Below are 16,078 nucleotides of genomic sequence, written 5' to 3' on the forward strand. Positions count from 1 at the left end.
CGTAACACACATACACACCACCTGCACATAATGAAAAGAAACAAGTAACATAAATAGTAATGCAACAAGCTTTTTCTTGAATACTGTAATGAGAGATTATATTACATTTTAAACACGGTGATAAGAGAATTAGGAATGAATTTATATCAAGTAGGATTTCAAACTCTGGGCTGATGAAAAAATGAATAATCTGAACCTCATAGGACCCCTATTCATGTGTTACTTGCATTCCAAGATAAAAGGGAGATGGTGAGCTTATGTTGTTTCTGCTGCCCCATATATTATGAAGAGATATATGGGTGCTTCTCTACTTATGGAGTCTCATGTAATTGAGTTGCCTATAACTTATGGTGACTTCATGAATTCCATAGTGTTTTGTTACACAAGGAATACTTGGGATGGTTTTGCTAGTTCATTCTTTTGAATATTCTGATATGATTTTATGAATATCTGATGTTCATAGAATCATAGATTTGGAAGGATTCCTATGTGCCATCAGATCCAACCCCTGGCTTAGTGCAGGATCTCCAGCTCCAGTATCCAGGTTTAGCCTCTTTCTGTAGACATCCAGAGAAGGAGATCCCACCACCTCCAGAGGCATTGCTGAACAGTTCTCACTGTCAAGAAGGTTCTTGCAATGTTCAATCAAAAAATAGTTGTTGTTGTTCATTCGTTCAGTCGTCTCCGACTCTTCGTGACCTCATGGACCAGCCTACGCCAGATCTCCCTGTCGGCCGTTACCACCCCCAGCTCCCTCAAGGTCAGTCCAGTCACTTCAAGGATGCCATCCATCCATCTTGCCCTTGGTCGGCCCCTCTTCCTTTTGTTATAACCTTTAGGCCAGGTTCAGCACCTTTCTTTTCTTGGCAGCTGTTGTGATATGTAGAGTATGGTCATGGTACACTTCCCCCCAATCTTCTTGGTGGTTTCCAAGTACTAACCACAACTGATCCTGCCTAGCTAGATTCTGTTGCATAGGGTTCTACACAGTATGGGAAGCATCTACTTCTCATACTGTGAGAGAGTGAATATGTGTGTGAAACATGTTGACTGCAATGGCAGGAGCAGAAAGAACAGCGTGTGTGTGCTGGGCTAAGCATATTTTCTGCTTTCATGGCAGTTTTTCCTAAACATGCTATTGACACATAAAACATGGCTAATATTTCTTTATGTTTTCTGCAGATATTAGAGTGTTGGTGCTACAGTGAAAATGTCTGCGTTCTTTAATATTCTATGCAAGGCTGGGGTTGGCAGTTCAGGGTTGGGAGTATTTAGCATTTTTAGTCAGAGAGCTCCTCTGGTGCCTCAACATACTACAAACCCTAGGAATGCATAGGATGCAGCCAAGGCAGTTAGAATGGAATCATAGCACTATAGCTGTGTAGTGTGAAAGGGACCAATGTCCTTTCTCTAATGTTAGCATGTTGTTTCATATGTCTTTTAGGTTCAAGCAGACTGAAGATTTTTTTAATGAACAGTCTGCAACAAGGTGATGGCAGTGATGAGGGTGCAGGAGGAAGAGGAGATGTGTGTGTGGGTGTGTAAAAAAGAGGTAGTGAGTGTGTATAAGACAGGGAGAGAGAGGTTCTATTGTTAATATGCCTTCAAGTTGTCTCTGACTTATGTGGACCATATCATCAGGGGTTCTTGGCAAGATTTATTCAGAGGATGTTTGCCTTCCTCTGAGACTGGGATGCTAGAACTTGGCCAAGGTCCCCCGAGAGAGTTTCCATAGCTGAGTGAGGATCCAAACCATGATCTCCCAAACTCAAAACTGCTACATCATGGTCACTTTCATGTGTGGGTATATGCATGTGTATAAATACACCAACCATCTGGATAGCAGGTTAGGCCTAAGTGTGAAGAACTGTACAAATGAAAGACCTATTCCGGGCTAGTGAAATTGCGGTGGAGTTGCTGCTGTGTATGTTTGTAAGTAGGCCAGAATCAAAAGTACCTCAGGGCTCTGGGAGATCCAAGCCATTAATCACAAGTAAGGGATTTCTAGGAACTCGTCAGTGACTAAGGGAAGCCCTTGAGATTCATCAGCTGGGGTAGTAATAAAAGGTAATTATTTCATGGCAATAGCAGAATATAATCAGACTGAAATGTACCTGAAGTTCTGTAGTCATCAAAAGAAAGAGGAAAAAAGTCAGCCTTTTTCACTGAGAGGGACTGTTCCAGTTCCTATTTCTGTGGAATTTCCGCCCTACTTAATTACTCTCTGAAACCACTATATCTTTCCAATGGACATCCCTTAGGCCCCATCTACACTGACCATTTAGGTTAGTGTTAGTGCAGATAATCCTTCAGGTGGCTACAAAATGCATGGAGGCTGATCTGATTTAACCCAGGGAAAGTAACTTAATACACTTACACACAGGTGTTTTTTTTTAAAAAAACAACAACAGGAAAATCCAAATCCTGCACAAGGATTTGGGCTTTCCCCTACATTTCAGCAATTCACGTACCCATGGCCGGTTCCTATGTGGAATTGGAGGTCAGCATCTCAACAGCTATCCCATGCTGTCCATGGATGCAGGATGGCTGTCTCCTGCTGCCTCTTTCCACCCCATGTGCTGTACATGGGGTGGAAAGAGGCAGCAGGAGACAGCCATCCATTTGGCCACTGTTAATTGATTTCCATCATTGCTAATTTACAATAACTATTACATTTGTTCAGTTGATCTGCATAGCATGCCTTTGTTCATAAGGCCATGCTGGGAAGGCAGGAAAAGTTAAGAGTAAGCAGTCAGCTTTACAAACAAAGGGACATTCAGGACTCATTCAAGTCAAGGTTGAATTTGGCTTGAGAGCAGCTAGATAAAGATAAGACAGTTGCAAACTCTGAATAAACAATAGACTTAAGGCTGAAGTATCTTGGGCATGCTCAGTGTGACAACTGGGGGGAACAAGAGCGGGAGGAGGAGGTAGGGCTAGGAGAGAAGTGTTGGTGTGTTTCTGTGTGATTTTCAAAAATCATTTTATTTATTTATTTATTTATTTATTTATTTATTGTATTTGTCACTCCGAGGGGGATTCAAAGCAGTTTACACAAAGGTAATGGCAAAAATCCAATGCCAGTACAAACAATTACAATTATACACTACAATTAGGCATAAATTTAATTAAAAAATACATCCATGAGCAATAAAACAATCATTAAAACAATAAAACGGTCTCGTCTGTCGAATCGCCGTTCCAGTCATTGTCTTTTTGAAATGCTGCATACATTTACTTCTACTGCCCAAAGGCCTGGTCCCAAAACCATGATTTAATTTTTTTTCTAAAAGCCAAGAGGAAGGGAGCGGATCTTACCTCATTTGGGAGTGTGCTCCATAGGCGGGGGGCCACAGCCGAGAAGACCCTGTCTCTCATCCCCCCTGGGCGCATCTGTGCTGTTGACAGGAGCGAGAGCAGGGCCTCCCCGGATGAACACCTGGCTGTTCCAGAAATCACCTGTTATTATACTTCAGTAATAAAATTTCTGTAATTTATAATCTCCTTGTTCCTGATCTTAATAGGGAAACAAGGCTTGATCTGAGATGGTTTAAACAAGTTATTTTAAAGTGGAGATAACTGATTTAAATGTTTGTGTATATTTATCGTTTATTTTATGTTCTGGCATTGAATGTTTGCTGTATATATGTTGCCCCCTCGGAGTGAGAAGGGCAAAATATAAATGCTTTAAATGAATGAATGAATAAATAAATAAATAAATAAATAAATAAATAAATAAATAAATAAAGCCAGGAATATATTAAAGGAAGGCCTGTCATTTCATTGGCAACTACAGTGATGGGACTGACCACATGGTCTGCAGCTTTTCTCCCTGGCTATATGACTGAAAAAGGAACCTGGGAGGAGAGGGGGGTTGGCAGCCATGAGTTAGATCCCCTTGCCATCAGTATAGTAGGCAGTGGTGGGGTGAGAGAAGGTGGCATTTGAGCCCCTGGGCAGTGGTGTTGAATTGGCCTTGGTGTTACTGGCTCAGGCTATTTTGTTTTACCACAATATGGGCTGGAAGTAGTGTTTTCAATGCGTTTCAATCCCCATTATGTGTCTCCGTAGAACAGCGTAAAATAAGGTAAAAGCCAAACCATCTGATGCTTTTTATTAAAAACTGCTTTCAGTCATACTATTAAGTCTATTTTAACTTAATGCCATCTGTGTAGGATCTAGATGGTACCTGAAATTAGTGGTTTATATAGGTACAATTGGGGAGTGGGGCAAAATGAAAATATTGCCTTCTCCAAATAAGAACTGCGTAGCATTGCAGAATGAGACTCTGGGAATTGTTCCTACCTAGAACTCTCCTATTTGCTTTTCCTCCGTCACTTTGTCCCTTTTCTTGGGATGCCTAAACTGTATTTTTAACTGCTCAACTGAAATTTTGTGATACTGCAATGGTCAAAAGGAGAATTTCATCAAGGGGCAGAATTCCTACTGGGGTAGGTTCAATGTTCTCATTTTATCCATCATCTGTAGCTACACCTGTGTGGTGTAGTGTAATCCTACATGGCTACTCAGAAGGAATTCCCAATAGCTTTGACTCACTCACTGCGAGAACAAAGTATGTAGCTTTCATGGGCAGAAAATTCTGTGTTAGAGCAACAACCTTATCCAAAGCACTAGTGACTACATCCTTGATGTGAGTGGGCATGCTTCTCTCCCCACCCCTGATCACAGCAATACTGGAGATAAGAAATTACAGAAACTCAACAACTTGTGGAATTGTGTGGCTTATGAAAAGGAGGAATGACAGGGCAATAACAGAGGTTATTGTTGTTGCTGTGTACTTTCAAGTCTTTTCCAACACATTGTTGCTCTAAAATATCATGGGGTGTTTGTTTTTTTTAGCAAGATTTGTTCAGAGGCCTTTGCCTTCCTTTGAGACGGAGTGTGTGTGACATCTTTACTTTTTTTTCCTAGGAAGATATCAGATCAATTATATCTGTGAATCTGTAACTCTTGAAAGTAATATTTAACACGTTTTCGCTGCAAGAAGGATTCTTTCATATAATTCAGTGGTGGCTGTCAACTTCCATACCAGTGTGGTACTAAATTCACTAAAGTCTGTAGTCTGAACTCTAAAGGTACTACCTAAGATACCCACTTATTAGAAGGAATATACATAATTGTCATGCCCTAGGAATCTGTGATACTGTGCTTGCTTTTGTAGTTTGACCCTCTTGGTTTTCTGTACCTCTAGATGGTGGAGACTCCTTCTTTGGAAACTTTTAAACAGAGGCTGGATAGACATCTGTCGCAAATTCTTTTAATGCAATTTTCCTGCTTCTTGGCAGGGGGTTGGACTGGATGGCCCATGAGGTCTCTTCCAACTCTATGATTCTATTATTCTAGATGTGATATAATAGCTCCTCCCTTCTCTCTCAGTGGTATACTTGTTCTGAAGAGAAATCATGGCTGTTCAGCTCCTGCGAATTTATCATTTGTCACCTACTTTGGTAAGATGTTTTACAAGATTTACCTGGATTAAAGCATCTGGAATCTTATCTATGTCTTCTCAGTTGAGTTGAACACTTTCCGACAACAAATATCTGGTGTAAGTACTGCTTAAATAGATGTAGCTACGGACACTCCCACAACCTCACACTTGCAGCCAAGTTATTGAGTCAGAACAGTGAAAAATGAATAATAATCTAGCCTCAAGTTCAGAGTAAAGTGAATTCATTGTCCAACAGACGCAGAAGGCACCAGATTTCACTGCAATGTAGTTTACTATTTGAATCGGAAATAAAACAGCACTACCACCATCTCTTTGAATCTTTATCACCTTCTATTCAGCATTTTAAAACAAGTCACTGGATCCTAAATTTCTTTTGCTCTTCCAAAGGAATTGGCTCCTTTTGCAAAGTGGAAAATCACATAAGTATGAAAAAAAAACCCAACCAGAATACATTCACATGTTCAACTGAAAAGCCAAACGTTTATTATTAAAAGGGAAAAGAACGAGAGACCAGCAAAAATTTTTTTAGTTTTAACTTCCGTTTGTTTTATTTATTAGTGTTGTGAAGACTGAAGATATGAGCTGTATCCAGGTCCAAGGGGAGAGCTCACTTGATTGCGTACCCACCATTTTTTTTGAAGCAAATCAAAACCAAGTCACTTGTCTTTCACATGTCCACTGGGAGTCTTGTATTTATTCACATTATCAGAAGTTGGGAACCTCTGATCATTTTATAAAAGAATTCTGATTTACACTATACAGCAGGCATTGAAACCATGATACAAAATTTATTTCATGCTAGAATTATGTTGCATAACACTGTGCATGCATTTTACGCAGAAGTTCTAAATTGCATACAATGCCGTTGCCTTGTTTCTTAAACTCTGAGACAAGTTGGTACTTGAGCTGTCTCCTGAATTGTATACTGTAAGTCCCAGGTTGTTGTTGTTGTTGTTTATTAAAAAAGCATTTTTCAATGTTTAAAATTCATTACTGATTACTTAGTATGAACAATTTGTCATGAAGAGTCTTCACATTGGATCTATACACCAATAAAGTACAACATAACCAGAGCTGGAAAATCTAGACCAGCTGTTACCGTCAGGTCTGAGAATTAGTCCCAGGTTTCACAAGCATGCCAACAAAAACAGACAGGAAAAGAAGATTGTTTTTACATTTTACACAACTCTAGTTCAATGAAAAGTTCTTGATTTTCATGTCACTGTCATGAATTTATGAAGGCATGGTCAATATGACCGCCCAATTGCACTTTTAAAACCATTCACTCTTTTTTAAAGTTTGTATACAAAAAGAAGCAATCCATAGCAAAGGAATGTACGCTTTTTAGACCATTTTTACAGTTTGGCTACAACAATGTATGTAAAAGTAAAGAGCTCTGAAAGAAAATATATCACTTTGTCTTTCCCTTCCCACCCACCCACCCGCGCTGCTTTAAAGTTACTCATACAATTGCAGAGTTGGTTTGTTATTTCTTTTTTCATGCAATTCATGCTATGGAACAACAACAACAAAATTCTACCGTTTGTTACATTTTGGCCATAGAAAAAGCCTGCAAATCTACTTTATATCTCTGAAACCACATAGAACCGTCCTGCAAACTTGCATGGAGTGAGATTACATTGGTCCAAATGAAGAGGTCTTCTAAGCCCGCACAGTTCCACCCAGACGTTTATTAGCCATCATTGTCCATCTCGTGCTCTCCATGTCAAGTCACTTTGACTGCCTCTGTTGGCATATATTTAGCAATGACAGGACTTTCTTTGCAAAGATCTGCATGTAAAGAATATAATCAATACTTGAGCTTCTCTCCTGAGCTTTTCAAACCAAGCTGGGCGTGTTTAAAGGAAGGAGGGCTACGGTAGAAAGAGCTACATGCAGAGGCAGCCAGTTTTCTTCTCCGCCAGTACTTTTTTTCCCATGCAGCCAGCCAGCCAGAGACCTCTCTACAGTGTATCTTATTGCTTTCAACATAGAATAGGCGCCCATGCAAAGTTTTCATCCTACTGCGTGTGTTTTGCTCAAATTCCTGCAGGGTTCCTATGGCTCAAAAATATCCTGAGAAAAGCAAAATCTTCAACCGTTGGCAAGTTTCAGCATTGGACTAAATGCTTAACCATTCCATAAGAGCCAGTGGATCCACCATAAGCCAAGAAAAGCACATATCAACATGGTACACCAGTGGGAGGAAACTACATGGTGCATCCACCTTATTGTCTTATGTACCAATATCATGCAGTGTTATGGCCCACCAAAGCTCCTAAAGCCCCACTCAGTGTCATCTCAGCCCCACTGACCAAGAATGTTGTCAATGTTAAGTGTTACTAACATGTGTAGTAACACTGTTCTCATGAGATGCTACCGAGAGACATGGCACCTTCATACATGACCATGTCTTCATACATGGTACCGCACAGACCAATTAGAAAGAATTGCTTTTCTTTTTTCTTTCTTTTTGATCTCTACTTTTCTAATTTGAAAGATTCGTGTTATAAAGTTTATCTAGACCATTCTCTGCTACTGATCCATGCTACAAAATTGATGGGATTGTAGACCAAGAATGTCTCATTAGGCTGGGAGAGGTGTAGGGTGCAGGCTTTGAGGATAACTCTACTGCTTTTCCACTTATGCCAGCTATGCTGTTAAGGCTCCTTGACATTTCATAACCTTTGTTCAAAAGAAAACAAAAATGCAGAAATACAGCATTGGATCAACAACAGAATGGTCAACAAAGTAGCCAGATCAGTAGCATCTTCATGCTTTGACATGCTGAGAGTAGTATCTCTTGCAACGTGGTCAGGATAGAAATAGTCCGAAAATAAGGATTGGGGGAAAACTAATTTCCCTCTGATGGACACTCTCTAATATAATATGTTATATATTATATAGTATAACATTATTTGCTATGTTCTGCAATTAAACAGAGATAATTAACTACATTTTTGCCACGGGGCAGCTGGAATAAATAAATATCCATGTGCTGATATTCTGTTTAAAACATCTGGAATGAATAAATAAATGACCCTGAAATAAGCTTTCCTTCCACTATTGTCTGAAGGTCCTTTTGACACTGTATTTATAACCTAATTCGCACCCACATTAAAAGTATTTATTCTGTTGCTATAGAGATACTACTCAGTTTGATAACCAGCATTTTTGCATGCATTTGTTTTCCTTCCTCTTCTCTGCCAGTTTTCCAGCATGCATTATGTAGCTTAGCAGGTTAGAGACACAGTTACACCATCTATGAAATGAAATTCCGTGGAAACACTCAAGTTCTTCTCTACATATTTTTTTTCTTCAAACAGGCCAACAATATGCTGACATTTATACTTCTGTAGCCAGCTGGCCTTATTTTCAGTCAACAGGTCAAGCCTGGTTCCTGTTGAGGCACATTGTGAGCACTGCCCTTTTTTCATCCTGAAAGTGATGTCACTTTTTGCAGCAGACTCACAATGTACTGATCCAAAAACCAGCAAAAACCTCAAATTGAATGAAATGGCCAGCACCTATCCAATACAGAATCAGATATAAAACACTTTGCTACAAAGGTAAATTTTAGCAGAGATACTTTCACAGGAAAGTATAGTGACCCTACTATATCTTATAATTAATATGCTTTGAAACTATGTATGCACTACTTCTACAACTGGCATTTATTCTAGCCTTCTTTTTTTTTCTTCTTTTACCAACATGCATTGTATCCTTGCAGTTTCTGGGTTGTATTATCCTGTGTTACAGGTTACACCCTACAGTCCTTACGGCATCTTTATATGCAATGTTACAATCTATGGCCACAATCAAAAATAGTTTTTCAAGGAGGGAATCTTTCCAAACTTAGCATGAGCAGGGTTTATCCCCCTCTCTTACTGATCTGGAAGCATGACACAAAATCTTTGGGAACTCCTCACACAAAGTTCCAAGAAGACTATGTGTGATGCTGGAATTACCAGAGCAGGGAACCAGTATACATCAACATTCAATATCGATTTAAATGGTAAGGTTTTGCTTGTTTAAATATGCACTTGTTAATTTTAATAGAATGTATATTAAGGTAGCCACTTCTCTTGTCATGGTCGAAACATTCAGGGAGATCATTAACTGACCTGAGTAATAAAAACTAACGGGTAAATACAGATGAACATGGTGGGGCGAAGGGTGGGGATGGGGATAGCATAGCCTTTCTTCATGGGTGAGAATGGCCTTTACATTGAGTTATGAAGCTGTGCTACAAATTTAACTTGTTTTATGTAAGGACAGAAGTGGCCAGTTTTAAAAAATATATATACCTTCACTTTCAAAAGAGGTGCTGTCCACCATATAAAGCTGGAATAAATAAAATATACTGAAGAATAGTCTATTAACATTCATTGAAATAAAGAAAGATGGAAGACTGCCTGATCTACACAGCAGAACTATAGCAATATGTCACCACTTTAACTGCTATAGCTCCATCCTATGGAGTCCTAGTATCTGTAAGGGTAACTTGTTTCACAAACTACAACTCCAGAACTACATAGCATTGAGCCATGGCAGGTAATGTGATGTCAAAGTTCTGCAATTCTGCAGTGTGGATACAGCTGTGGTAGTGTGCATTATCTTGCTTTTGATCTCTTCCTTTAATGCAGCTATTCCCAAACTGGATTACTAGAAGCTTGGGGTGGGGGGATACTTTTATAAAGTGTATCTTTTAATGATGGCAATTGTCTCTTGCATTTCATTTGCAAAATTCAGTTTTTTTCCATAAGTAATTGGTTTCTTGGAAACTCCAAAATCCTGTTGAAGCAAGGTGGAAGAAGAACTGGGGGCAGAAGCTAGAGAAGTGCGGAAAGATTTTGTGCCACTCAGAGATGGGGCACTGTATTGTTCCAGGGACTGCCATCACATAGAAAGCAACTGAGAGGGAGCCCCACGGCAGCTCAGGTCATGGTGAACTGGTGCAGGTGGGTTTTCCATTCTGGAGAAAACTTGATTGTAACGGGTGAGCAAATAAATAGATTGGGAACTACTGTTTCTAGCCCAGCTGAATACCCAATTAAACTATGTCGGTGTGATACTAGTGTGTAAAACAAGCTGCTATTTGACAGTAAGATCTCTTAACTCTTATACTATGTTGCTATCTATGTGATCACAGGACCTCGGCTACATACCCTTTCTTATTCCTCCATCAGGCGGGCAGGGGTATTCCCCGGTTGATAAGAGGAAGCAGGGTCCATATTTCTCCCGAGTGCCAGAACGGGTAAAGGGCAGGCCTTCCTCGGGTGACATAGTCTGGTCTATGTGGGGACAGTCTTCATTTGCCAGCGCCGCCTTGGCCACTTCCCCATTCAGTTTCGAATCTTCAAACATATAAGCAGAAGGCTATTGAAACACTAGGAATTGTTTTATTGGAATGACAACTGTTGGTAGGGTTCAACAGCGACATAGTGATATAGGAATAAAGGAAACAAAAATAAGTAGCAGATTTGTCCTAGGTATGTTAACGGTGTGCAACACACCAGAATTTTTTTTAAGGAAAAAAGTGAAAAGGGGAAACAGAATGTTAGCTGGTTAGAATGCTTGCTAGCATTGGCTCCTAGCTTTGCAATCAGAAATGTGATTATGTTTAGCATGACGTAAAATGGCACGCAAACAATCATTTTCTCATAAACCTTCAAAGAACTCATAGCACTTGGGGGACTGGCATTGATCACAAAGACAATTCTGTTAGGTGGCATTTGAGCACATACTGCAATTTTAGTGATTGGTACATTTTGCAGCCCATTTTTGGGGAAATAATCCTTACACAGGTTTGCTTCCGATTTGTTTCCATTTTGGCAAACACAAAATGGTGCACACATTTTTGACAGATACCACACAGAGGACACAATGAAAATTTGACAGTGGAACATGGATTTTTTAAACAATAAAAATCCATTTGCTAAAGTAATGTCTACAATGACATACCATTTGTTTGTTTGTTTTACCTTTTTAAAAAATGGCAGCACAGGATGCTATGCATTTTAAGACACTTAAGCAGTAGATGGAATTTGAAAACAAACATACACTGAAAATGGTAAAATGGCTTGTTTAAATGGGTCCATGTCAATCCACATGTTTTTAGATAAACAGAAAGTTTTCTCTGTGTGACTCGCTTCACAATCTCAAGGCAACTTAAAGTGCTCTTCTAACATTTTAAAGTGCAAATTCGTATATTCAGAAAAAAAACTTGAAATATGGTACAGTTCAGTGGGGATCTTTTGGCCAAAGCAATCACCAGACATAAAAGTAACCTGCTTCTCAGAGCTGGTATATATCTTTTGTGTGACAAAGCACAGACAGTTGCAGTATTCAAACCCTCGGTTGCACAATGCTTATTACATAAAGAAAGTTGGACAGGAATGGTGAATGATGATACTAAGTTGAAACCAAAGGGACAGTTGGGAGAGCAATCATATGTTTCATTCTATTGTTGGAGGCTACAGACAATGCCATTGCTGTTGCCCATTTTTGGTCGAAAGATATTTAGCCACCTGCACACCTTTTATTTTTGTCAGTTTTATGCTAATTTATGCAATGCTTTTGATACGAAATAAATAAATTCTACAGATAGATCTAATATTCAGTCATTCTTTCCCAAGACTGTTAACTAGATTTCATTGACAAGTCTGTGACTAATAAAATCCATCCAAGAGGATAAAAGAGACCACATGACCATTGAAGATATTAGATATAAAATCATTATCCAATCATTCTGGCTCTGTTGCAACTGTATATTGGGGAGAGAACACATGATGTTGGACTGCAGCACTCATCATCCTTAGCATAGCCATTTTTGAGATATGATGGGATTTGTAGTTCAACAACAAATTGTCTACCCCAATGTCTAGAAATAGAATTAAAAGTGTTATTTTTCGATCTCTCCCCACTTCTTACAAATCACCCTTAATAATGTTTTAAAAATGAAGGGCAGCTCTGAATCCTCCATTTGGTACTCATGGAATGAGATGGATGGGAAAAGGTGTAAACACCTGGAAGAGGTACATTTGCTATCTTCATTCTCATAGTGCAATAGCTGGCATACCAAATTGTGCAGTTCATGCTAGGCAAGCAATTGCCACAGTTTGTCATGGGCGCTGCATGAGAAAGTTGGGGGAAATGACAAAGTCATCATGAAGACCTACCATAGCATTTCCACCTTCCTTGTTGTCGGTTCTTCATAAGAAATGTTTACTTCTCTCAGAAAGATAATGCATTTTAAGATGTGTTGTTATTTATCTTTCTAGATGTATATAGCAAACTATCAAAACTCTGAAAAATTAACTGTTATTACAAAACTTCCTTGCCAAACAAAGACAGTATTTCACTGTGATACACAGGAAAATTTTCATTCTTCTTGGTTGTAGGGTTCTCTAGCACTAGAGCTAGAGCTTTTCTATCCTAATAGGTAGAAAAAAACCCCTTAATCCATGTGGCCTTCATGTAATTGCTCTTAGAATATAGACAATATCCTACAGTCTCAAAGCATCAGTTGTGTCTATGGTACGAATGACAATGCAGGCACTTATGTTCATTATTTCATTAACATTGTTTCCTTCAAATTTAAAAGTGACCCTTTTATCTCAGAACATTTAGGTATCTGAAAGGATATACCCAGGAAACAACTCAAGCGGTATTTAGTCAATTGACTCTTCTAAATTCTCTTTTTAAGAAAAAGCCAATTGGAATACTCAAGGGACATATAATCTCAAATTTTATCACAGGTGAATCTTACTGTAGTTAAGCACAGTGCTAGAGGGGAGAACTGCTATATAATCTGCTCAACTGGCAGACTAAGGAAGCTTGCGGTCATAAGTTATTGTTGTGGGGGGGGGGTGTGTTGAGAAGGGGCTAATGTTCTTCTACCATGGTTATACACTTTAAGAGAAGGGAGATAATTAAGGTGAACCTGTCGAGATGTTGTGTCTGATCGAGGAGCTGGCTTGGGTAGGAGTTCTGCATACGGGGAAGACAATTGTGCAGTGGCTACAGTAGGCAGCCATTGTGAGATTCCACAGTGGGTGCAATCTCTTAATAACAATTTTGCAAAACAGTGCCTCTTTTTGCAAGACTTGAGTTGGCTATATATTGGCCTGCACAGCTAGGCATAGCCTCTTTTTGCTGCTGACTTTTTTTAAGTAAAGAAGATCTTCATGGCGGTATATGCTGTAAGGAGCTAGGTCCAACAAGTGGGGAGAGATTTCTCTTTCTCCATATGCATGGTCTGTGTGTCTGTTCCCTTCCCCTATTTTCTGAGGATTGTGACAGTAATTGAGCTCACCTGACTGGGTGAGAGTGGCTCACTATCCTTCTTACATATTTTCTTCTCCTGGTTGCATCTCTGCTACTTTTTTGCCCCTTACCTACCCTTCCATCTGCATCCCTCTTCACTTCCCCTCCCTGACTTCCTCCCTCAACTCCCCTGAGAAGCCCATAACCCACCGCCTCATGTCTCATATCCTGCCTCTCTTCAACCTTCAGCCTGCACTAGATTTTCCCTGGTTCATCGTTTAGAACCATGTCCCCATCCTGCTGGATTCTGTCTGTTGCCTGTCTTGCCCTCTTTCCTTGTCTTCCTTGACCAGCTCTCATGGCCTCGATTCCCCAGGCAGTAGATGGCTCCCTTCCTCTTCCTATGCCCACTGAAACCCTGCCCTAGCCCATCAGAGTCCCTTCCCTACCATGGCACCTTTTCTCTGAGCACATCCCTTCTGGTTGGCAATGCACTCGTGATTGTTATTTTATTATCATTTCTTCCTGTTTGTGGTTTTTGTTTTGCTTTTATTCTCTTTCCCTTCCTACTTCTCATGTTTTTTTATTCTCTCGCTCATGCTTTCACTCCATGTTCTTCTACCATGTCTTCTACCATATCTTCATTATATGTAGCATAGTTATTTAGATGTATGATTTACTTAATCCCCTTTCCTTCGCAAAAATTGGACAAAAGAAGCAAGATGACCTAGATCACCATTGCATATATACATATCGCATGTTATGTTCTCAATCCCTTGTGTCAAACAGGTCTGTCATGCCATTTTATGGGCCCTTCAGGTGCTGGACTACAACTCCCGTTTTCCTCTTCATTAGACATCATTACTTGAGCTGATAGGAATTGTGATACAGTAAAACCTGGAAGGCTATAGTTTGTTCTGTTTAGTTAGAATAGTGGGGTTTGAATTTAGTTACAACCTTGTAGATATGATGCCTTACTTCAAAATGTCCTTTACTCTTTCCCCAACCTCAGAGCCACAGGGGTTGCAGTGTTGCAATTCCCATTAGCCACAGATAATCAAAAGTGATTGGAGTTGTCATTTGATAACATCTAGAAATACAAATTGGGTCAAAACTAAAGAGTGTTAACTGCTATATTAAAAATATTTAGTTGGTGCTCTGTATCCATGGATACTTCGTTCCTTGGATTCAATGGCCCTTTGAAGGCATCCATAAGGCTGATGAAAATGAGTTTGACATCCCTGTTCTCAATGTTGTAGAAGCATATTTCTATACTTTTCCAACTATGTCTTACATTTAAAAGTTTCAGCCTAGCAGCCATCTACCTAAAATATATGTTGACTTTCTCCCAATCCAACTTTTAAACTATCTGTGCAATCCAGAAACATGTTCCTAGGGTTTCTCAGCCCCACAGAATAGGGGCTGAGAAACTACATGGGGTAGATTTTGGGGGAGGATTGAGGGAATTGCCCATTTCACAATTTTATTGACAAAATCAGTTCCATAAAGAGAACAATGTTGTTGGATCTTGGCTTATATTTACCGCAGACCTGCTTATACAATTTATAAACCAGGGCATATGAGCAGATGACTAATTCACCTGTGACGAGTTATTGTTTAATAAATGAAAGCCCTGTGATCAACCTAAAATGGTGCACTCCAAGAACAGTCTCTGAAAAGAAGTCCTCTGTGTGTGTTAACTTGACTCTCATCCTCCTTAATAACATTTAAAATCTGGATTCATGACTAGGGGTTTAGTGAAGCACTCTTCATACAGAGATTTGAAAAAAATGAGCCAGAGGTGCAAACTAGCTGGTCTAAAATTCAAGTATTTCTTTAAATTAATACCCACTATCTCTTTAGACATGTCAAGACAAGACAAGACAAAACAAAACAAAACAAGGACTTCTTAAAAGAGTCGCCTCTGTTTTACAATAGAACAATGAAATGTTACCCTGTTCTTCTACATAGTAGTATAATTAAGTTATGTGTCCACAAAAGGTAGATGGTTCAACTATCATTTTGAGGTAGAAATATTAAACCTACTTGAAATAGAAAAAAAATCAACCAATGAAATACTTATCTGGCTTTTGTCAAGTGTGAGAATGCAATCTTACTATGAGTTAATGACTCAAATAGGTAACACTCCCTGTATGAGTTGTTGATATATTTTGTATGTTTTCCCCCACTGTTTACATGATTAAAAATAATGGGATTGCATAAGTCAGTTACACTTTAGCCTCCCAGAAATCATTGAGGCTTAAATCTATCCTGATGAGCTTTCCCATCGACTAAAGCATAACTAATTTAATCTAGAGTTTTATGTTATTTTAAAATCCA

General features: G+C 39.3%; 1 protein-coding gene across 4 annotated transcripts in view; it reads right to left on the bottom strand.

Annotated features, from left to right (window-relative positions):
* Nucleotides 1–6,913: 6,913 nt before the first annotated feature.
* Nucleotides 6,914–16,078, bottom strand: part of KCNC1 (potassium voltage-gated channel subfamily C member 1) — a 167,278-nt gene continuing 158,113 nt past the window's right edge. Inside the window, exons 3-4 of one of the 4 annotated variants that reach the window (XM_060767944.2) lie at nucleotides 10,639–10,827; nucleotides 6,914–8,155 (exon numbers count right to left, since the gene is read on the bottom strand). In XM_060767944.2, coding sequence (XP_060623927.1) covers nucleotides 8,019–8,155; nucleotides 10,639–10,827 — 326 coding nt within the window. In that variant the 3' untranslated portion in view covers nucleotides 6,914–8,018. The remainder of the gene's footprint in view (nucleotides 8,156–10,638; nucleotides 10,828–16,078) is intronic. The other 3 variants (XM_060767953.2, XM_060767962.2, XM_060767971.2) reach the window with 3 other exon arrangements.

This window comes from Anolis sagrei, chromosome 1 (assembly GCF_037176765.1).
Source record: "Anolis sagrei isolate rAnoSag1 chromosome 1, rAnoSag1.mat, whole genome shotgun sequence".
Classification (NCBI taxonomy): Eukaryota; Metazoa; Chordata; class Lepidosauria; order Squamata; family Dactyloidae; genus Anolis; species Anolis sagrei.